The sequence below is a fragment of the Callorhinus ursinus genome, unplaced genomic scaffold (assembly GCF_003265705.2).
Source record: "Callorhinus ursinus isolate GAN/ISIS: 27379988/994484 unplaced genomic scaffold, GSC_fseal_2.0 scaffold6, whole genome shotgun sequence".
NCBI classification, from domain to species: Eukaryota; Metazoa; Chordata; class Mammalia; order Carnivora; family Otariidae; genus Callorhinus; species Callorhinus ursinus.
Window position 1 is genome coordinate 40,350,123 of NW_027397068.1, and position 17,999 is coordinate 40,368,121.

General features: G+C 38.0%; 1 protein-coding gene across 10 annotated transcripts in view; it reads left to right on the plus strand.

Moving 5' to 3' along the window:
• Positions 1-4,548, plus strand: part of PKIB (cAMP-dependent protein kinase inhibitor beta) — a 142,017-nt gene extending 137,469 nt beyond the window's left edge. For all 10 annotated transcript variants that reach the window (XM_073893858.1, XM_025865104.2, XM_073893856.1 and 7 more), the window contains one exon: positions 3,331-4,548. In XM_073893858.1, the coding sequence (XP_073749959.1) occupies positions 3,331-3,398 (68 nt within the window). In that variant the 3' untranslated portion in view covers positions 3,399-4,548. The remainder of the gene's footprint in view (positions 1-3,330) is intronic.
• Positions 4,549-17,999: the final 13,451 nt, after the last annotated feature.

Here is a 17,999-nt window from a genome sequence, read left to right on the forward strand (position 1 = left end):
ACACACACACACACACACACACACACACACACACACACACACACAAAACCTTAATGCTTGTTGACATTACCTAAACGAGAGAAAGAGAAAAAAATACACTGTAGGAGAATTAGTAGTCTTCACCGTTTGATTTTGGTCACTAGAGAGACCGTTATTTGAAAGAATATTGTTACTATTTTTATGTTGTTAAATAACAAAAATCCAACTAAGTAAATTTGAAGATCTAATTGACTTTATTAAGGGATTCATGAATCAGGCAACATCCTATCTAGCAAGTTAGAGGGGAGCCCTGAGGAGTTGTACAAAATGAAAAGTTTTTATGAGAAGGAGGGTGGGCCAAGGAAATGACTAGCAAAAGAAAAGAAAGGATTGTTCCAAGCAAGATCACATTCCCTGAGAGGGAAGGGCAAAGGGATTATTAGGTGGATTATTAAGTGGTTGTTAGGTAGTTTCCCTCAGATCTGTCCTCTTTGGTTTTTGTTGTCGTTGTTTTTGATAAGTATTTTTAGGTGGGAAGAACTCTAGGATCTCAAATGCCTTGCGTCCTGCATGAAATTAACCTGCCTGAGATTTGCCTGGTTCAGACTCTGTCTTAATCTATCTCTTACAAATTAATAACCATCATAGGGAGGACAGTGATGCCTGGTAACATATCAGCAAGAGGTGACAGAGGGTGGCAGCTGTAAATGTCACAAAGGGCCTTTCTTTAACCCCCCCTGTCGCTATTTGATCCATCGTTCAGTTTAGTGCCCACTAGGTGCTAAGCACCGTTCTAAAAACCAGTAGCGTAGTGGTGAATCAGAGAGACAGAGTCTTGCTGTCATGGATCTTCTATCTCCAATGGGAGAGTTAAATCATAAACAAGTAAATATATGTCAACAGTGATATGTTCTATCAGAGAATCAAATAGGATGTTGTGGTAGAGTTACAGCGTGACTCTAGACCGAGAAATTAGGGCAACCCTTCCTGAGACCTGAATGACGATGGTGTGTTTTGAGTGGCAGCTGAAGAAAGCAGGAGGCACACGAAGATCAGAGGTAAGCACGGTCTTTGCAGAAGGAGCAGCTAGTAAAAAGCTCTTAGAATGGACATGCCTACAAATCCTTTGTCTCTCTTTCTCTGATCCTCACCACACCACCCCTCTGTTTCAAGATCACAAATGACATTGTCTCTGATGAAATCAGTGGTCCGTTCTTAGTCTCCACCCTACATGATCTCTTGGCAGTTGTGTCTTGGTGGATCGTGGCCTCTTCCCCTCAACACTTCTTCCAGTTCTTCCCTGGGCTTCTGGACACTGCACTCTCCTGGTTTTTCTTCCTGCTTCACTCGCTGTTCCTTCCCCTGCTGTTGTTTCTTAATGTCCCCTAGCTCTTAATGAAGTAGATGGTACCAGAACTGTCTTTTGACTTCTTCTCTATCAACATTCCCTCCTCTTGAGTGATCATTCAATTTCACTGGGATAATGTCATCTTCCTGATCACTCACAGATTTGTTATCTCGAGCCAGACGCTGCTCTGACTTCACACTCGTATATCCATCTGCCTACTTGAGCTCTCTGCTTGCCTATCTTACAGTTCCTTCCTGCACATTGATGCCTTTGACCTTGCTGTTCCCTCTGCTTGGGATGCTCTCTCCCTGCTACCGGCATAGCTCACCCCGCCCCTTCTCAGGGCTTCATTCGCATGCCCCTTCTCCCCAGCAAATCCTATCTAAAACCACAACCTCCAGGCCCCAAGACTTCTTGACAACACCTATTCTTTCATTTCCTCCATAGCACTTAGGACTCCTCACATACCACACATTTTACTTGTTCTGCTTCTTCCCCATATTCCTCATCAAAAGTCTCCTGAGAGCTGGATTTTTTTTTTCCCCACTGCTTGGTACATAATACATATTTCCTGAATGAAAGTTGAAGAACTGAATAGAGTCCGTCAGATTTAACTTCAGAGATGCCAGTGATGATTTCAGTAAGCACTTTTGGAGAAGCAGTAGAGACTTAATAGTTTTCATTTAAAATGGAGACAGCAAAAGATGATACACTTTAAAGGATAAAAGACAAGACAGTATGTGGAAGATTTGTGGTTGAAAGAAGGCCTTTGTTAGTGTGAAGGTGGTTGTGACTTGAGGAAATGAGGAGTCAGGAGAAAGGGAAAGTCAGGTGAAAGGGAGGTGGAGGATGATTATCCTGACAAGAGCTGACTCTTGTCAGCTTCCTGATGAGGTAGAAATGGATAGGATCCCCGATCATGAAGGAATGGACCTGGAAAGTCTGAGCAGCACCAGACCGGCTCCAAAGGTCTGGGTGAGTGTGGTTGAACAGTGCCCTTGGGCTCAGAAGAGATTTGCACTTGGTGTCAGGCTCTACTGTTGCTGTCTTGAAGTTTTCCATATTTTTTGAATAAGGGGTGCTGCATTTTCACTTTGCACTGGGCTCCAATAAATTGTGCAGCTGGTCCTGAGGAGCACATTTTCCATTGTAATAGGAGGGAAGGTAGTAGGAATGAATACAGACGATGGGGTTTCAGAGGTTTGGTGGCAGAAAGTTGAGGGAGCTTTTATCTGATGGCTTTGATTTTTTTTTTTAACAGATCACCACAGATTTAGTGGTTTATTTTTTTATTTTTTAAAGATTTTATTTATTTATTCATGAGAGACAGAGGGAAAGAGAGAGAGGGAGAGAGAGAGAGAGAGAGAGAGAGAAGCAGAGGGAGAAGCAGGCTCCCAAGGAGCAGGGAGCCCGATGCAGGACTTGATCCCAGGACCCTGGGATCGTGACCTGAGCCGAAGGCAGACGCTTAACCATCTGAGCCACCCAGGCGCCCTGATGGCTTTGATTTTTTTTTTTTCCTGTGAAGTAGAAAGATCATCTCCTAAGAGCAAGGGAGGTAGAAAGTGTGAGGAACTCAGAGAGAGTGTGATGCCTATGGGGAAATCATTAAGGGGGTGGGGCTATGGAACCACTTGGTGAGGTCCAAATTGTGTCTCTGTCATTTACTAGCTCTGTGACTTGGAGCAAGTCACTTAACCTGTTTATGCTTTGATGGACTAGTCTATAAATGGAGATTGTAATAATACTTCAGGAGACTGCCTGACATGTAATACTTCTGGAGAACAGGAGAGAAAGGTAACTAGCAGAATGTAGATTGCCAAACCGACTCATATTTCTTTCCTTTGTGTAGTGTCTATATCTAGATTGAGGGCAAAGCGTGTTGGAATCAAGGAGAAAATGATTAGGGTGCATAAAGGAAATCTCAGCTGTTTCATTCCAGTATAATATGAAGTATATTTCACTATATTCTATAAGTGAATAAAAATATTTATTTTTTTTAGATGTAAAAAAGAAAAATGAAGAAACAACACAAAGGCAATTGGAAAAGCCAAAGAAAGAAGAAAAATGAAGGCTCAAAAACTATCGAAAGTACTGAATTTCTGTACATTGAAAGACTTAATGGCTCTGCTTTCCTGAAATGTTTGATCTGGTAGTAACTATGGTAACATTGCAGCCCTAAGCAACATGTGTGTATTAGACAATTTTGTTGTGACGCTACTCACTTGGAATGCAACCATTGATGTCCAATGTAGGTTATTAAAAGGCATATTACTTCCAAATTGCACTCAAGGAAAAGGTTAAGAATGTATGGTCACTTAAATACATATCATTATCTATAAACCCAACAAAATCCACTGCTTTCATTTAGATTTACTTGGCCAGATGTATTTTTAATTCCATTTTTATGGTAACAGATAACCCGTTTCTTGGTAAATATAAAGCAAACACTGTTCATTTAAAACTTTATGGAATTTGTAGGACATTTTTTTTTGACAGGAAGGAATAATAATCAAAAACACATAGAGAATATTTATTTTTAACCAAAAATACACCACTTTTCCCCAAACCCTAAAAGGATTTGGAAAAATTGCAAAAGTTTGACAACCTGTATATCTCCAGGATGTTTTTGTTTGATTCATTTCGCTTCTAGTCTATGTATACTGTGATTTTTCATCTGGACTCTCAGAACACAAAATTTGTGACAAATTTTTTATGTGGAACATGCTTATTAAATGAATTTCGCTGTCTTCCTTAACTTTGGCGTATGTGTGTGCATATGTTTTTCTTTGATATGAATTATACAAAACAATTTACTAGTTGCTTTATACTGTCTTTTCTTATTCTTAGGACTTTTGTGTCTTGTGACTTGTTTCTAAAATGATTTCCTCAGGAATGCAGACCTCAGTTTTTATATCTTTCTTAAAGTAGCTAACATAACACATAAATATTTAGTGAATGTTGTAGGTAGAAATAGCAAAATGCTTGCTTTTAATATATATTTAAGCATATATTTTAAAAGGAACAAAAACAAAACCAAAGTTTTAGTAAATTTTGATTTATTAGACATTTTAGGAAAATAATAAAATTCTGAATTTTTAAACAATGGATTAATGAATTTATTTTCATTTTCAGATATATATGCATGCTCTTTTATTTGATTGTTGACTTAGGTCATGTCTGTATACAGTAATCAAATAAACTCTTCATTGTTCAAGAAAGTTGTTACTGATACAAGTCTTATTTTTATCGTATTAGCTATACCAACTGAAAAAGGGCGACACATTTTAAAGGAGGAAGTTAAACTTTACAGTATAAATCACTTCCTACGTATTATTTCATCGACAAAGTCTAACTTAATATGTTACATATACCAGAGGGGTAGACTTCAAAGAACCCGATTGTTTTCTCAAATACAATTTTTTTTATAGAAGAATCTAAATTAATATCTTAGGTGTAGCACTAAATTAATTTTCAATAAAATGTATTATAGCCATTAAAACTATATTTCAGAGAGTTATGGAATGACATGCTATTATGTAAACAGTATAAAGAGCGTTAGAGTAGAACAGTAGTTTTTAACTTGCGGGAGTGACAATTTGGCCTCAGAGAGGACATTTGGCAGTATCTGGAGACGTTTTTGACGCAGCTAGGGTGGGGGCCGGGGAGAGAAAGCGCTACTGCCATCTAGTGGGCAGAGACTAGGGATGCTGCCAAGCTGCCAAGCATCCTGCAGTCCTACCAGGAGACCCTGACGGCAAAGAATTATCTGGCTATGGGGGTCAGTAGTGCTGAGCTTAAGAAACCCTGAAGTAGAATTAAACTGTTAAGCACATGGATTTTTTTTTTATTAAGCATTAGTGCTTTATTGTCTACAAATTGTCAGATCATTCCTATTGTCCAAATGTTTAGTATTTATACAATAATTTCTTTTTTTGATCTGGGTGAAGGAATTACACACATTAGATTCATTATAAAAACATGGTGGCCAACATCAAATTGAGTCCTCATAGCTCCCCTGCTTTCTTACATTTATAAAGGCTCACTTTCTGAAATAATTATTTTTTGCCTCATTCTTTTTCTTAAGTTTTTATTTAAATTCTAGTTAACATACAGTATAGTATTCGTTTCTGGTGTACAATATAGTGATTTAACGCATCTGTATACCCCGTGCTCATCACAAGAGTCCTCCTTTATCCCCACCACCTATTTGACCCATCCCCCACCCACCTCCCCTCTGGTAACCATCAGTTTGTTCTCTTTAGTCAAGAGTCTGTTTCTTGGTTTGCTTCCCTCTCTCTTTTTTTCCCTTTGCTCATTTGTTTTGTATCTTAAATTCCACACATGAGTGAAATAATATGGTATTTGTCTTTCTTTGACTTATTTTGCTTAGCATAATACTTTCTAGCTCCATCCATGTCATTGCAAATGGCAAGATTTCATTCTTTTTTATGGCTGAGTCATATTCCATTATATGTTAAATAGTGTGTGTATGTGTGTGTGTATATATCTATATATATCTGTATATATAGATATATATACCATGTCTTCTTTATCCATTCATCAGTCAATGGACACTTGGGCTGTTTCCATAATGTGGCTATTTAGATAATTTAGATAATACTGCTATAAACATTGGGGCGCATGTATCCCTTTGAATTAGTATTTTTGTATTCTTCGAGTAAATACCTAGTGGTGCAATTGCTGATCATAGGGTAGTTCTATTTTTAACTTTTTGAGGAAACTCCATATTGTTTTCTACGTTCTTGCATTCCCACCAACAGTGCAAGAGGGTTCCCATTTCTCCACATCTTCACCAACATTGTTGATTTTAGCCATTCTGACCGATGTGAGGTGCTATCTCATTGTAGTTTTGATTTCCCTGATGATCAGTGATGTTGAGCATCTCTTCATGTATATTGGCCATCTGTATGTCTTCTTTGGAAAAATTTCTATTTATGTCTTCTGCCCATTTTTACGTTGGATTATTTGTTTTGAGTGTTGAGTTTTATAAGCATGTGGATTTTGGATCCATATGACTTGAGTTTGAATTCTATCTCTGCTACTCACTTGCTGCATGATTTGGGGCAATTTACATCGTTTCCAAGTCTCAGCTTTGTCCTCTGTAGAATGGTATTAAGAATAGTACATACCTTGGAGGGTGAGTGGAAGTAGTAAATGAGATAGTGTATGTAAAACAGTTGACGAATGGCTGGCAAAGGATACTTATTCAATAAATATTGGCTAACATCATCATCATTTTTATTCCAGATGCTTTGCCATTATTCTCTGGTAGTGGAGGTAGTGGGCAACTGAACTCATTAATTTGGCTATATTCTGCCTTCCTGTGTGATTTCACAAACATCCCCTGTTCTTGGTGCTGGGAGAAGACACTATAATGGAAATTGACGATTCATAGTAATTACCACATTAGTGCCAATTCAGATATGCTAATGAGCTGCTGATAGGTGATGAGTATTATCCTTTAACAATGAGTCACCTCACTAATGTTTTATGACAGTTACTGCAACAAAACAGAGTTTTGAGTATTTAAATGAGTAACTCATTCCGTGAAAATGTAGAAGAAAAAAATGAACAACTCTTGGGTCATAGTATTATATATGGTATTTACTTCTCATCTAGAATTAGAAGATGAGAAATGAAGCCATGTCTTTCCTCACTGTTGCTGATAATGACACACATTCCAAATGTATATCCTAAATCACTTATTCATCACAATGCACACATACATGTCCCATTATATACATATTTAAAAGATTTTATTTATTTATTTATTTGCCAGAGAGAGAGAGAGAGCACAAGCAGGGGGAGAAGCAGGCAGAGGGAAAGGGAGAAGCAGGCTCCCTGCTGAGCAGGGAGTCCGATGTGAGACTCGATCCCAGGACCCTGGGATCATGACCTGAGCCGAAGGCAGATGCTTAACCGACTGAGCCAACCAGGTGTTCCCCATTATATACATATTTATAAGTATTTTGTGTTGCAGAAGGTATCAGCCTTGTTGCATATTTACTAATGAAAGGATTTATTATTTATTATTTTTATTTTTATTTTTTTGCTAAGATGGACTCCAGACAAAGGAGAATGAGAGTTCAATCGTAGTTTAAAGGCAAAATTGAATTTGTCTACTAACTTCTTGAAAAAATCAGGTTATTTTGGGAGAACCTTTGCTGTTTTGTCAAAGACAGTGTCAACAAAACTATCTAGTTGGGGCTCATTAAAGAAAGTCTCCAAGCCCATTTTTGCCATTGTCTATTTATAAGCCACTTGCTTTAGTCAATAGCTGTAAAGTCTTAATTAGTACTGTCAGATAAACCAGGACAAGAGGGAATGATAAAGCTATAAAGGAGGAGAAAGCAGAACAACAACAAAAAATTCTATGCCATGCGCCAAGAGATCTTTTTGTGATTTGGGCTGGAGAGGTTGGAACTGTCTTAGAATCTGAGTGACTACAGAGCAAGATGTCCTATTTGCAAAAAAAAAAAAAAAAGGAAATGGTGCATTAGCTTCAGTTTTGCTAGCTCAGTTGGCTTTGGCCAGTTTGGGCAGATGATGGTGGTAGAGAGAGAGAGATGGGGAGCGGGGAGAGAGTTACCAAAGCACACTAGCCTATTGCCTTATCTGACACCTCAAATTCAAATTACAGTTCTGCCATTTGCTGTCATGACTTTGTTATTTTAGTCTCTGTGCTGCAATTTCCTCACCCATGTGTAAAATGGTAAATTGTGCGAGTCAAATGGTGAATACTAGTAAAGTGCTAAGGAAAGTGCCTGATACATAGAAAAGCTGTTCTTATTATTAGCAATTATTATTAATAATTTCCTGAGCATAAAGAGTGGCAGAGACTTTAAAGTGAATGTCTGTTCTTTTCTATGTTATTTGCCAAAGTATATTTTCCTCCTATTTCTTTGCTTTCTTTTCTTTCCATGAGCAGCAACTCTTTAGCTAAAACCAGCACCTCTTTAGCTAAAACTGATTAATCAGAGTGGATTCTATTTTTTCCAGAGTTATTGATGACAGTTCTTATTGAACACTGAAAATCTGCAGCTATTTAAAAATGGAAGCATTGACTCAAACAAAAGGCTGGAAAAGTGTTGTTGCTCCCTATTAGAATTCTAGGACAGATTTCTTATTGAGCATATACCAATAGGAATAACGAAAATAATATGTATATATATTATATAATAATAATTACTATTATTATATAGCCATTCTTTGAGTGGTGCTTACTAAGTACCATAGTAGATCTCCCTGAAGCTTCAGATTAATGATCATACAAAATAGTTGCTAATGTTACTCATTTTACAGATAAAAAAATGGATTCAGGAAGTGCCTTTGGGAATGCACACATGTAAGAAAGTAACAACAGTGACCTGGGATGAGGCTCTCAGAGCCAGAATATGCACTGCCTCTCTGGCACAAAAAGGCCCTTTCTTCAAACCATCTCATCTGCCAGTCTTATTAAGTTTTTCTGAATTCCACTCAGGATTCCTAAAAAAAATTGAAAGGTTGTATATAGGCAGCATAGCCCATTAGCCATCATGAGGCATTTATGTCTCAGCACCAGGAATTTTATTTATTTGTTTGGCATTTATTCATTCATTCATTTATATTTTACCTTACTGCAGAAAAGATTCTATATGGCAAGTGCAGTTGTGGTTTAATTCATATTAACTTGCCAGACTCTGAGGGACGGAAATTGGTGAGGAGTTTGTGGCTTTTTTGGGTGGGAGGTAGTACCCTGAAAATGAGGCAAAGGCATACAGGCTCCACTGAAAAGAAGAGACCCAAACTTGCCTCATTTTGCATTTGTCTTGGGGCTGCCTCTGACTGGAAAAGTCACGTTGATAATCTGTGGGAATCCCAAAAATAATCTGTCATGAACTAACCATAAATATCTTAAAGGTAGGGCCACACTGGCAAATGAATGATCGCCTTTCTTCCATGCAGATCTATTTCGGGGGCTGAATAATATTTGGCCGCGCAGATGGCCGAGAAGAACCTGAAGCACCAGGTGGGGATCACTCTGGAGGCCTCAGGGAACCATTCTCAGAGCAAGAGATTAGAGAAAAAGTCTTGCCCCACCTTAGAATGTATGGAATGTACTTTGATAGCTCTTTGAAGGATTTCATGGTGCTTTAGACATATTAGACATCCAAGTATTCCAGTTTTATAAAAAAATTTTCACCTAAATTGGATTTCTCTTAGTGGAAAAAATTTACTTCTAAAATATTTCCGTTATTTGATATTATAAAGATTCTGGAGAACAAGAGAAAAAAAATAAGGGGAATGTCAGTCAATAAATGTGAATTTGGTTGCAGAATTGTGACCTAATTGTAACCTAAATTGTAGTCTTTGGGGTAAATTTTTTTTTATATGCAAGGATTACTCAAAATCGACACTAGGTGGCGCTGGCACCACATTTCTTACTGATTTCACATGGGTCAAATTTAATCCCTTTTCCTAAGGTTTCCAATTTGTTTTGTTTTGATTTGTTTGGTTTTTACCAGTTCTGCTCTTTGTGTTGTTCAGGATTATTGCAAAAATAAAACAACAACAACAACAAACAATTACAGTATTTCAGACACAATTTTTCTGAGATAGTTTAGAAAGGAAATTATGGGCTTAGGAAATGCACGAATCTCTGGCTATTGAATTTTTAGGACACCCTATGTTCTTAGGTACCAAAAGAGGGTGCTCTAATACATCTTAAAAATACACTTCTTAGAAATACGGCTGCAACTTTTTCTTCCATTCAACAAAGAGTTCTTTGTACAACAGGGTCAACTGGATTTCTTTCTTTTTTGAAATTTAAGATGGTTATGCACAAATGTCTTATTCATTAAAATCAAGTTAAAAACAGTTCTGAATTCTCTACAATCTTAAATTCAGAACTGGCCTTTGATGTTTTTTAAACTTAGAAGTACTATTTTCAGTTGTGACTTTGAGACTTTGAAAAGCCCCCGGCAGCTTAAGCCCAAGTAAATGACATATGACTATGTGGCTTTATTCTTGATTTAATTAAAAATATCTTCTATCACTTCAGAGTTTCTCCTCCACTTAGGAGAAAGATGGGTCTCATGAAAATAGAATATGGGTTAACTAAGTGATTATTCCTGGTCTCCCAAGGGCAGGAAGGGAAACAGGGAAATCTTTTCCCATAACTTCCCTTGCACGTTGTGTGGGAAAGTTGAGTGCACAAAGGGGATGCTGGCCAAGTAGTCTTGACAAGGTCCCTGCGGGCGGTAAGAGGTCCTGAGCACAGCTTCTTGATACCTCTGGAGTGTTGTCACTGGACACACATTCCAGATTCAGTGACAGGCCACATGTGGGTGAGTGAGGAGGGGAAGGGAGAGATAATGCTTAATATGCATTAACAGTTAACACTTAATGTATTAAGGCTTTATGTGTGTTCATTTAGTTCCCTTAACAGCACAACATATGAAAAAACAGGCCAGAGAAGTCCTTGCCCAAGATCACACTAGTAAATGGCAAAGCCAAGTTTCAAACCAAAGCAGATCGGAAGCAGAATCTGTGCTTGTAACCACTAACTTATACCATCTTCTCGAAGGAGAGTAAACCCAGTGTTTACTATATGCCAGGTACTTTTCTAAGTGCTTTGCCCACATATACTCTCTAAATTCTCATAATCCTAATGTAGGCATTATTGTCCCCATTTTACAACTGAAGAAACTGAGGCATGGGCCAGTAAAATGTTTAAGATAATGATTGAAGTCAAAGTTGTGCTTAAAGGCAAGATTTTAAAACAAAGTCCATTTCAAGACAACTCAGCAGCTGCAGAATTGAGCCCTGAGCTTCTTTCCCCTGGGGTTCTCTTACATCCATGGTGTTACCGCCTCCAGGCTGTCCCCGAGTCCCATTGCCTCTCTTTGGTAGTTTTGGTCTAGCCATGGGGATGAGTTTCTTCTTTTCAAGCTTCTTGTTACTGCTGGGGTTTTCCAGAAAACGATGACTCTCAATAGGGAGAACAAGAAACACTGATTTCCTCTGCTGAGCAGTATGTGCTGAGGGAGTGCTGTTTCACACCAAGGTTCTGGGCAGCTTCCTAGAAGCCTACCTTCCTCCCACCTCCAGCCAGCCCTCCATACATGCCATCTTCCTAGCACTCTTCCCCTTGCCCCGCATAGCCAAGATGGCCTTGGGTCCCTTCCCCAAATGTTTGTCCCCCCCACTGGTAATTGACAAAACGAATGGCCCCACTCTGCAGATGAGAACAGCTTGCAGCAATGGATGTAGGTTGTTGCTCAGGAGATTCTGTGAGGTTTTGTTGCAGGGAGGGTGTTCCATCAGAGGCTGTAGACCCAAGGAGATAGCTTAGTAGTTACTTGACCTACTAGCCCAAAGTGAGCACCAGTGGGCTGGATGATTCTGTCACCAGTACGGACAGAAAATCCAAAAGAGAATGGTTCTTTTTCATTGGCAGGTTCTTTTCAAATACAAGCATTCTTTATTTCTTGGAATTTCAGTTTTCTTCTATGTAGAATGAAGTTGTTTAGGAGTCCTCTAAATCTTATCTGATAGTTTCTGATTTTCAAGCTCATTTTAAGAGATACTTTGAGAAATGAAACTGGCTATCAGTAATAGTAGAATATATACTTTTAGCTTGCAAACAAATTCATATTTTGTTTGTTTAAAATTTTTTTCTGGGGGTGCCTGGGTGGCTCAGATGGTTAAGCGTCTGCCTTCGGCTCAGGTCATGATCCCAGGGTCCTGGGATCGAGTCCCGCATCAGGCTCCCTACTCCTTGGGAGCCTGCTTCTCCCTCTGCTTCTCTCTCTCTCTCTCTCTCTATCCCTCTGTCTCTCATGAATGAATAAATAAAATCTTTAAAAAAAAAATTTTTTTTTCTGGCTACTTATTTCACTTTTCCAGCTAAGAGGAGGCAGACCGGACATTATGTATCCACATATTCAACAAATGAGTGATAACATAAATTCTCAGTATTAATTGAAATGATCAGAGTTTCCCTAACAAGTAATACTATATAAAACTTTCATTTATTCAATTTAATTACATTGAGTGCCTTTCTAAAGCTATCCTCACTTCCCCTCCCTGCTTCTTCAAGATATAGAAATTGGTAGCTCTCCACTAATACATGTCTGACTTCCTTATGTCCTGAGACACCATGTTACACTTGGGAAGGAGCCCACCTCATCTGAGTGGCTGGTGACCATAAGGACATTCTTCTCTCTTTCTTAAGACTTTCACCCCTTGAAATAATCTATGACTCCTCACCTCATCTGGTCCTTATTCTTAGATGGTTCTGGAATTTGAGGTCTTGGGCAACAACCATCAGAAAAGAGAAGAGGGAAAACCTCACTGGCTGCCTTTCTGGGTGCTCTATTCAGGGTATCTCCTGCCTCCCTGAATATGGGCCCAGCTGCAAATGATGGACAATGTGATTGGTGGAATAGGAAGAGCATTTCAGTTATGACCAAAGGCTGAGAGGAGACAGAAATGACATAGTATATTTGGAGAGAAATGGGCTGGTGTGGTTGGTATTGAGGTGCAGAGAGTGGTGGAAGATATGGGAAATAAGATCGGAAATGAGATTCAGAACAGATTCTAGAGACTTGGGAAAGGCAGGCCAAGGCATCTGGACCCTACACTGTAGGCAATAGCAACTCACTTTAAGAAGTGTTTTTTGTTTGTTGTTTTGAGTAGTGAAGCAGTAAAATGAAAGTTATCAAACACCTTTATTTTAAGTTATCTAAATGAAAATATTTATGCTCTATTCTTAGTCAAATGAGAAATGGGTGGCAATTAACCAAAACTAGCTGAATCTGTCAAAAAGATCTCTACATCAGAGCCAGATCCGGGAAGCTGTAAGAAATCTCAGTCCATACAAATGACGGCTCAGCATTCACGTATTCCCCTCCCTAAACAATCTAATTCTTACAAATCTAACTCACCCTAGCCAGCAGTCTGCTAACAAAAGCAATCTCTCCTCAGATCAAAGGTTCTTCACCCTTTGTTTGTTTTTGGTGTTGCTTAAGAAATAGCACTTCAAATGCCCTCAGCCTTCAGAGAAAGCAGGATGATGTGGAAATCAGAGTCTGAACCACTGTTGTCTCTAAAATGGGGACTTCTGCATTTTAATAAACTGGTACTCAACCACGCTCTGGTAGTGTAAGTGAGCAGAATTCCCATATTTATGAAAGGTTTACAGTTTATTTTTAGTGTAAATGAGTAGAATTTCCAAATTTATGAAAGGTCTACAGGTGATTTTTAGAGTAAGTGAGTAGAATTTCCAAATTTATGAAAGGTCTATAGTTGATTTTTAGAGTAAGTGAGCAGAATTTCCAAATTTACGAAAGGTCTACAGTTGATTTTTAGCGTAAGTGAGCAGAATTTCCATTTTTATGAAAGGTCTACAGTTGATTTTCTAAAAAGGAACAAAATAGTAACCAGATGGTAGTTGACAGGCCAACTTTAAAGGCAAATATTTGTTGATCTCTTTCCTAAGGGAAAGAAAGTTTGGGTAATTAGTAGAAGAAAAAAATAAGAGAAAAAAAAGCAAGAGGAGAAGAAATGCTGAAAATAATGTATAAAGAAAAATGTGAGGAGAAATAGATATTGAAAAGTAAGGGGAAGATATTAGCCATGTCTAGAAAAATAGAACATGAGAGAAAAAAATTTAACTGCAGATTTTGCTCCAAATGGTTGCCTAGGCAACTTAACTAGGAGTGGTTCTCTCTCTACTGAATAGTTGTTAAAAGATACCCTGAATTTCTGCTCCATGAGCATCAGCTGGAAAACAAACATGTTTCAGGCATCTTAGTTATGGGCACCATATTTTCTATATTCTGCTTTTCTCCTAATAATAGCAGTGGTTGATTTCAGCGATTTTGGAGGGTAATAGAAGAAGAACAGGAGCATTGAAACACAGGCATGGTGAGGGTTTGGAAGTCAAATTAGCCTAGGATGGCACATTAGTATGTGTAACATCAAGTAACAAACTGAGAAAAAAGTAAATTAGGAAGCAGCTCAAAGCCCATTTGGCAATGCGAGATCATCTTTACAGATTGCCAAGGATGCTGTTGAAAAGCATTTTTCCATGTAAAGAGTTTGGTACACTTGAAGCCATTTAGTGTAGAGACAAAAAAATGTCACATTTTACAAGTCAGTTTTTTATCTTCCATCAACATGAAGCTTCTACGGATTCTGTTATCACTGTTTTCTGTTTAATCAAATAATTATAAAGAACAAGAATATTTTAAAGTGCTTTATACCCCCTATTTGAATTTGTCTTTCCTACAGTTTACTGTGTTTTCCAGAAAATGTTAATATTACATTATTATTAATAAACCCATCTCTACAAAGTTGTCCTTCTTGTATTTTGGGGGCTGAATTCTTGGTGGGGGTGTGTGTGTGTTGGTGTGTGTGTGTGTGTTTGGAGTAGTGTGGGAAGGGGGTTGGGGTAACAGGAATAATAAGCGTGGTTGTTTTCCATAATGACTCATGCTATCTCTTTCTTTAAAGCAAAAACAGGAATAAAGAGTGTGAGAATTTTTGCGGTTGTTTGGAAACATACTTTGCTTATGTCATCTTATTTTGCCTTTATATGAACACAGGTTTCTATAAAGAAATCTTACAAAATCATATGCTATCTTGTGAGATAGAATGAATCCTAGATCATAAACATTTATGCTTATAGACAACAAATTAGAAAGGCATAGCATGAAATAAAATTATCTTTGGCTTTTGGCAAATGTTTGAATTTCCTCCTTGGGAATCACTTTGTCAATCATTTACTCTTCACTTTCTTCTAGCAGAGAAAAAGCAAAATCTAAGTTCACAGCAGGACCAGTAGCAAAGCAAATGTAATACTCAACCCTTGGCCACCTATTTGGATTAAGGTCAAGATTTTTTCCAAAATAGGAATGAAGTAGAGAAAGCCAAGAAAAGCCTGGTGGATTTTTCTCAGTTGTATTTATTTTCCTGGATCCAGGTAACACTGAAAAGAAAGCCAAGCAGATATACTACATCTCTGCATATTTTATATCACTTCTGCATACATTTTTAAAGTCTTTTTATGTTTTTAAAAATTTTTTTATTGTGATGTTAATCACCATATATTACATAATTTGTTTTGGTGTAGTGTTCCATGATTCATTGTTTGTTCATAACACCCAGTGCTCCATGCAGAATGTGCCCTCTTTAATACCCATCACCAGGCTAACCCATCCCCCTACCCTCCTCCCCTCTAGAACCCTCAGTTTGTTTTTCAGAGTCCATCATCTCTCCTGGTTCGTCTAAGTCTTTTTATGTTTTAGTTGAACAAGATAGCCACATATTTTAATTCCTTTTTTAAAGATTTATTTATTTATTTATTTGAGAAAGAGTGTGTGCATGTGACAGCAGGGGGAGGGGCAGAGAGCAGGAGAGAGAGAATCCACAAGCAGACTCTCTGCTGAGCAGGGAGCTTTACCTCCATCCCAGGGCCCCACCTCCATCCACGGGCCCTGAGATCATCATGACCTGAGCCAAAACCAAGAGTCAGCTGCTTAATCCACTGAGCCACCCAGGAGCCCCGCCACATACTTCAATTCTAAGCAAATCCTATAAAAGGGTAAAAAAGAGGTCTAATTCAAAAATAATGATTGTAATAAAATAAATAATTTTGGAAGTTCCAGTCTATTCTGGTATTATATAATGTTAACATAGTATATTTCTTACCTGCTGCCTTCCAAATTATACTCAGAGATTAGCAATTAGCTGAGTGGGTGACCTTGAGTCTCCTCAAATACTACATGAGGGAATTGATCCAAAAGTTCTTTTACAAATTCTATTCTGAAAAAATTCTCTAGGTTTTACTATTTAAGAAAGAATTCATTATATAAAACAAAGAAAGATAAAAATTGAGCAAAATATAATTCCTTAGACAATATAAAAGAACTCAAAACAGTATGAAAAGCATTAGTATTCAAATTAAAAAATAAATAAGGGATGATACTGAAGTGGGAGAGAGAAATTCTTGTCTCACGGAGTCGAAGAATGAATGTCGCCGACAAAGGAGAGTGAGTAAGGTGATAAGAGTTTTATTAAGCAGGGATACAGAGAAAGCTCTCAGGAGTGAGAGGGGTCTCGACAGGGCTGCCAATGTGGGCCTCCACTGACAGTCTTTTATTTAGAACTGACCAGGATGCTGGTGGCCTTAACATTCTTGTGACATCTTGGTTTGAGTAAGGACTGGTGATAACACCTTTGATGGTTTCTTCTTTGGGGTCTGGTTATTCTTTGTCGGTCACAATGTGACTGCCATAAAAAGACCCCACCTCTGATGCCCAGGGCAGGGTGGTCTGGTTTGTTCCCGTATTTCTGATTTAGTTAGGTCTCAGCATTTCTGGAATTTCTGTGAGGCTGATCAGGTAGCCCCCTACCTATCTCTCCTTACCTAGCCCTGCCCGTCCCTTACTTAATGAGACCCTTCAGGTGTATGTCGGTGGGTCATATGCTTGGAGGATGATTGCCAACATGTATCTTGAGGGGTAGAGATAGGGAAAGTTTCCAAAGGAATTTTTATATGTTAAAGTAGACTTACAGGAACCTAGGGGTCGGGCTAAGATTGCCTTTTGCCCTTAGCAAAGTGTCAACATCCAGGCAGTTGAGTCCCTAGGGGAATGTCACTGTGCCTGTTCCAAGGACTTGTCAAAGGGCTGTAAGTAGTAAAGAAATTTCATAATTTTTCTTCCTCCTTTGCTTCCCACATCAATACCAGAAAATAGTTCACAAAGGAGGAAAAACAAATGTTTGAAAAAATAATAAGAGAATGTGAATAAAATACATATTTTGCTTTTTCCGACTATTGAATTAGCCAAAATAAAGCAATATGGTGTGGTGGTTAAGAGCCAGGGTCTGAGGCCAACAGACCTGAGACAATGGCTGTTATGCCTCTGTGATTACCAGCCCTGGGCAAGTTTCCATCTTCCTACAGCAAATTGAGAATAACAATAGCAGCGACTTCCTGGAGTGATGAGTGATGATTTAAATGAGCTTAATGTGTTCAGCACAGTCCTAGTATATGTTAAGAGTTTAATCTTAATAAGTTATTGTGTCTCTCATGCTGGTGGAAATGTACAGTGGCACAGACATTTTAATAAGCAATTGGATATGTATTGATGAAATATTAAGTAGTCCTTAACATGCTTTAAATAGTTTTTAATAATGCCACAAAGTGGATCTAGCAATCTTAGTTTGGGAATCACGATGAATTAAATGTTCCTAGATCATCCTTTGAACAAAGACTGTTTCACTTTTAAGCTGTTTTGTTTCAGCACCTCTTTTTATGAGAAGAAAATGCATGCACACATACGCACACACACAGAAAAATGTATGTATGTATATATTTATACGTGCATATAAATATATAAGAACAACAAAAATCTATAAACTCATCAATATGTTTAAAGGGTATATTTTATCATCATTGTGTAATAAATTCTGTATCTTATTTTGAAAATTTGAACATAAAATTCTATTGCAGTTAAGAATTGATTTCAGGTGTATTTTCCACAGGTATACCAATCTTTTAAAAAAAATTTGGGAATGCCCACAGGTCTCTAAAATTCTTAGCTGTACAGTTTTAAAAACCCAACCATTTGCAAGTTTATGCTTAAATTAAATAAACTTA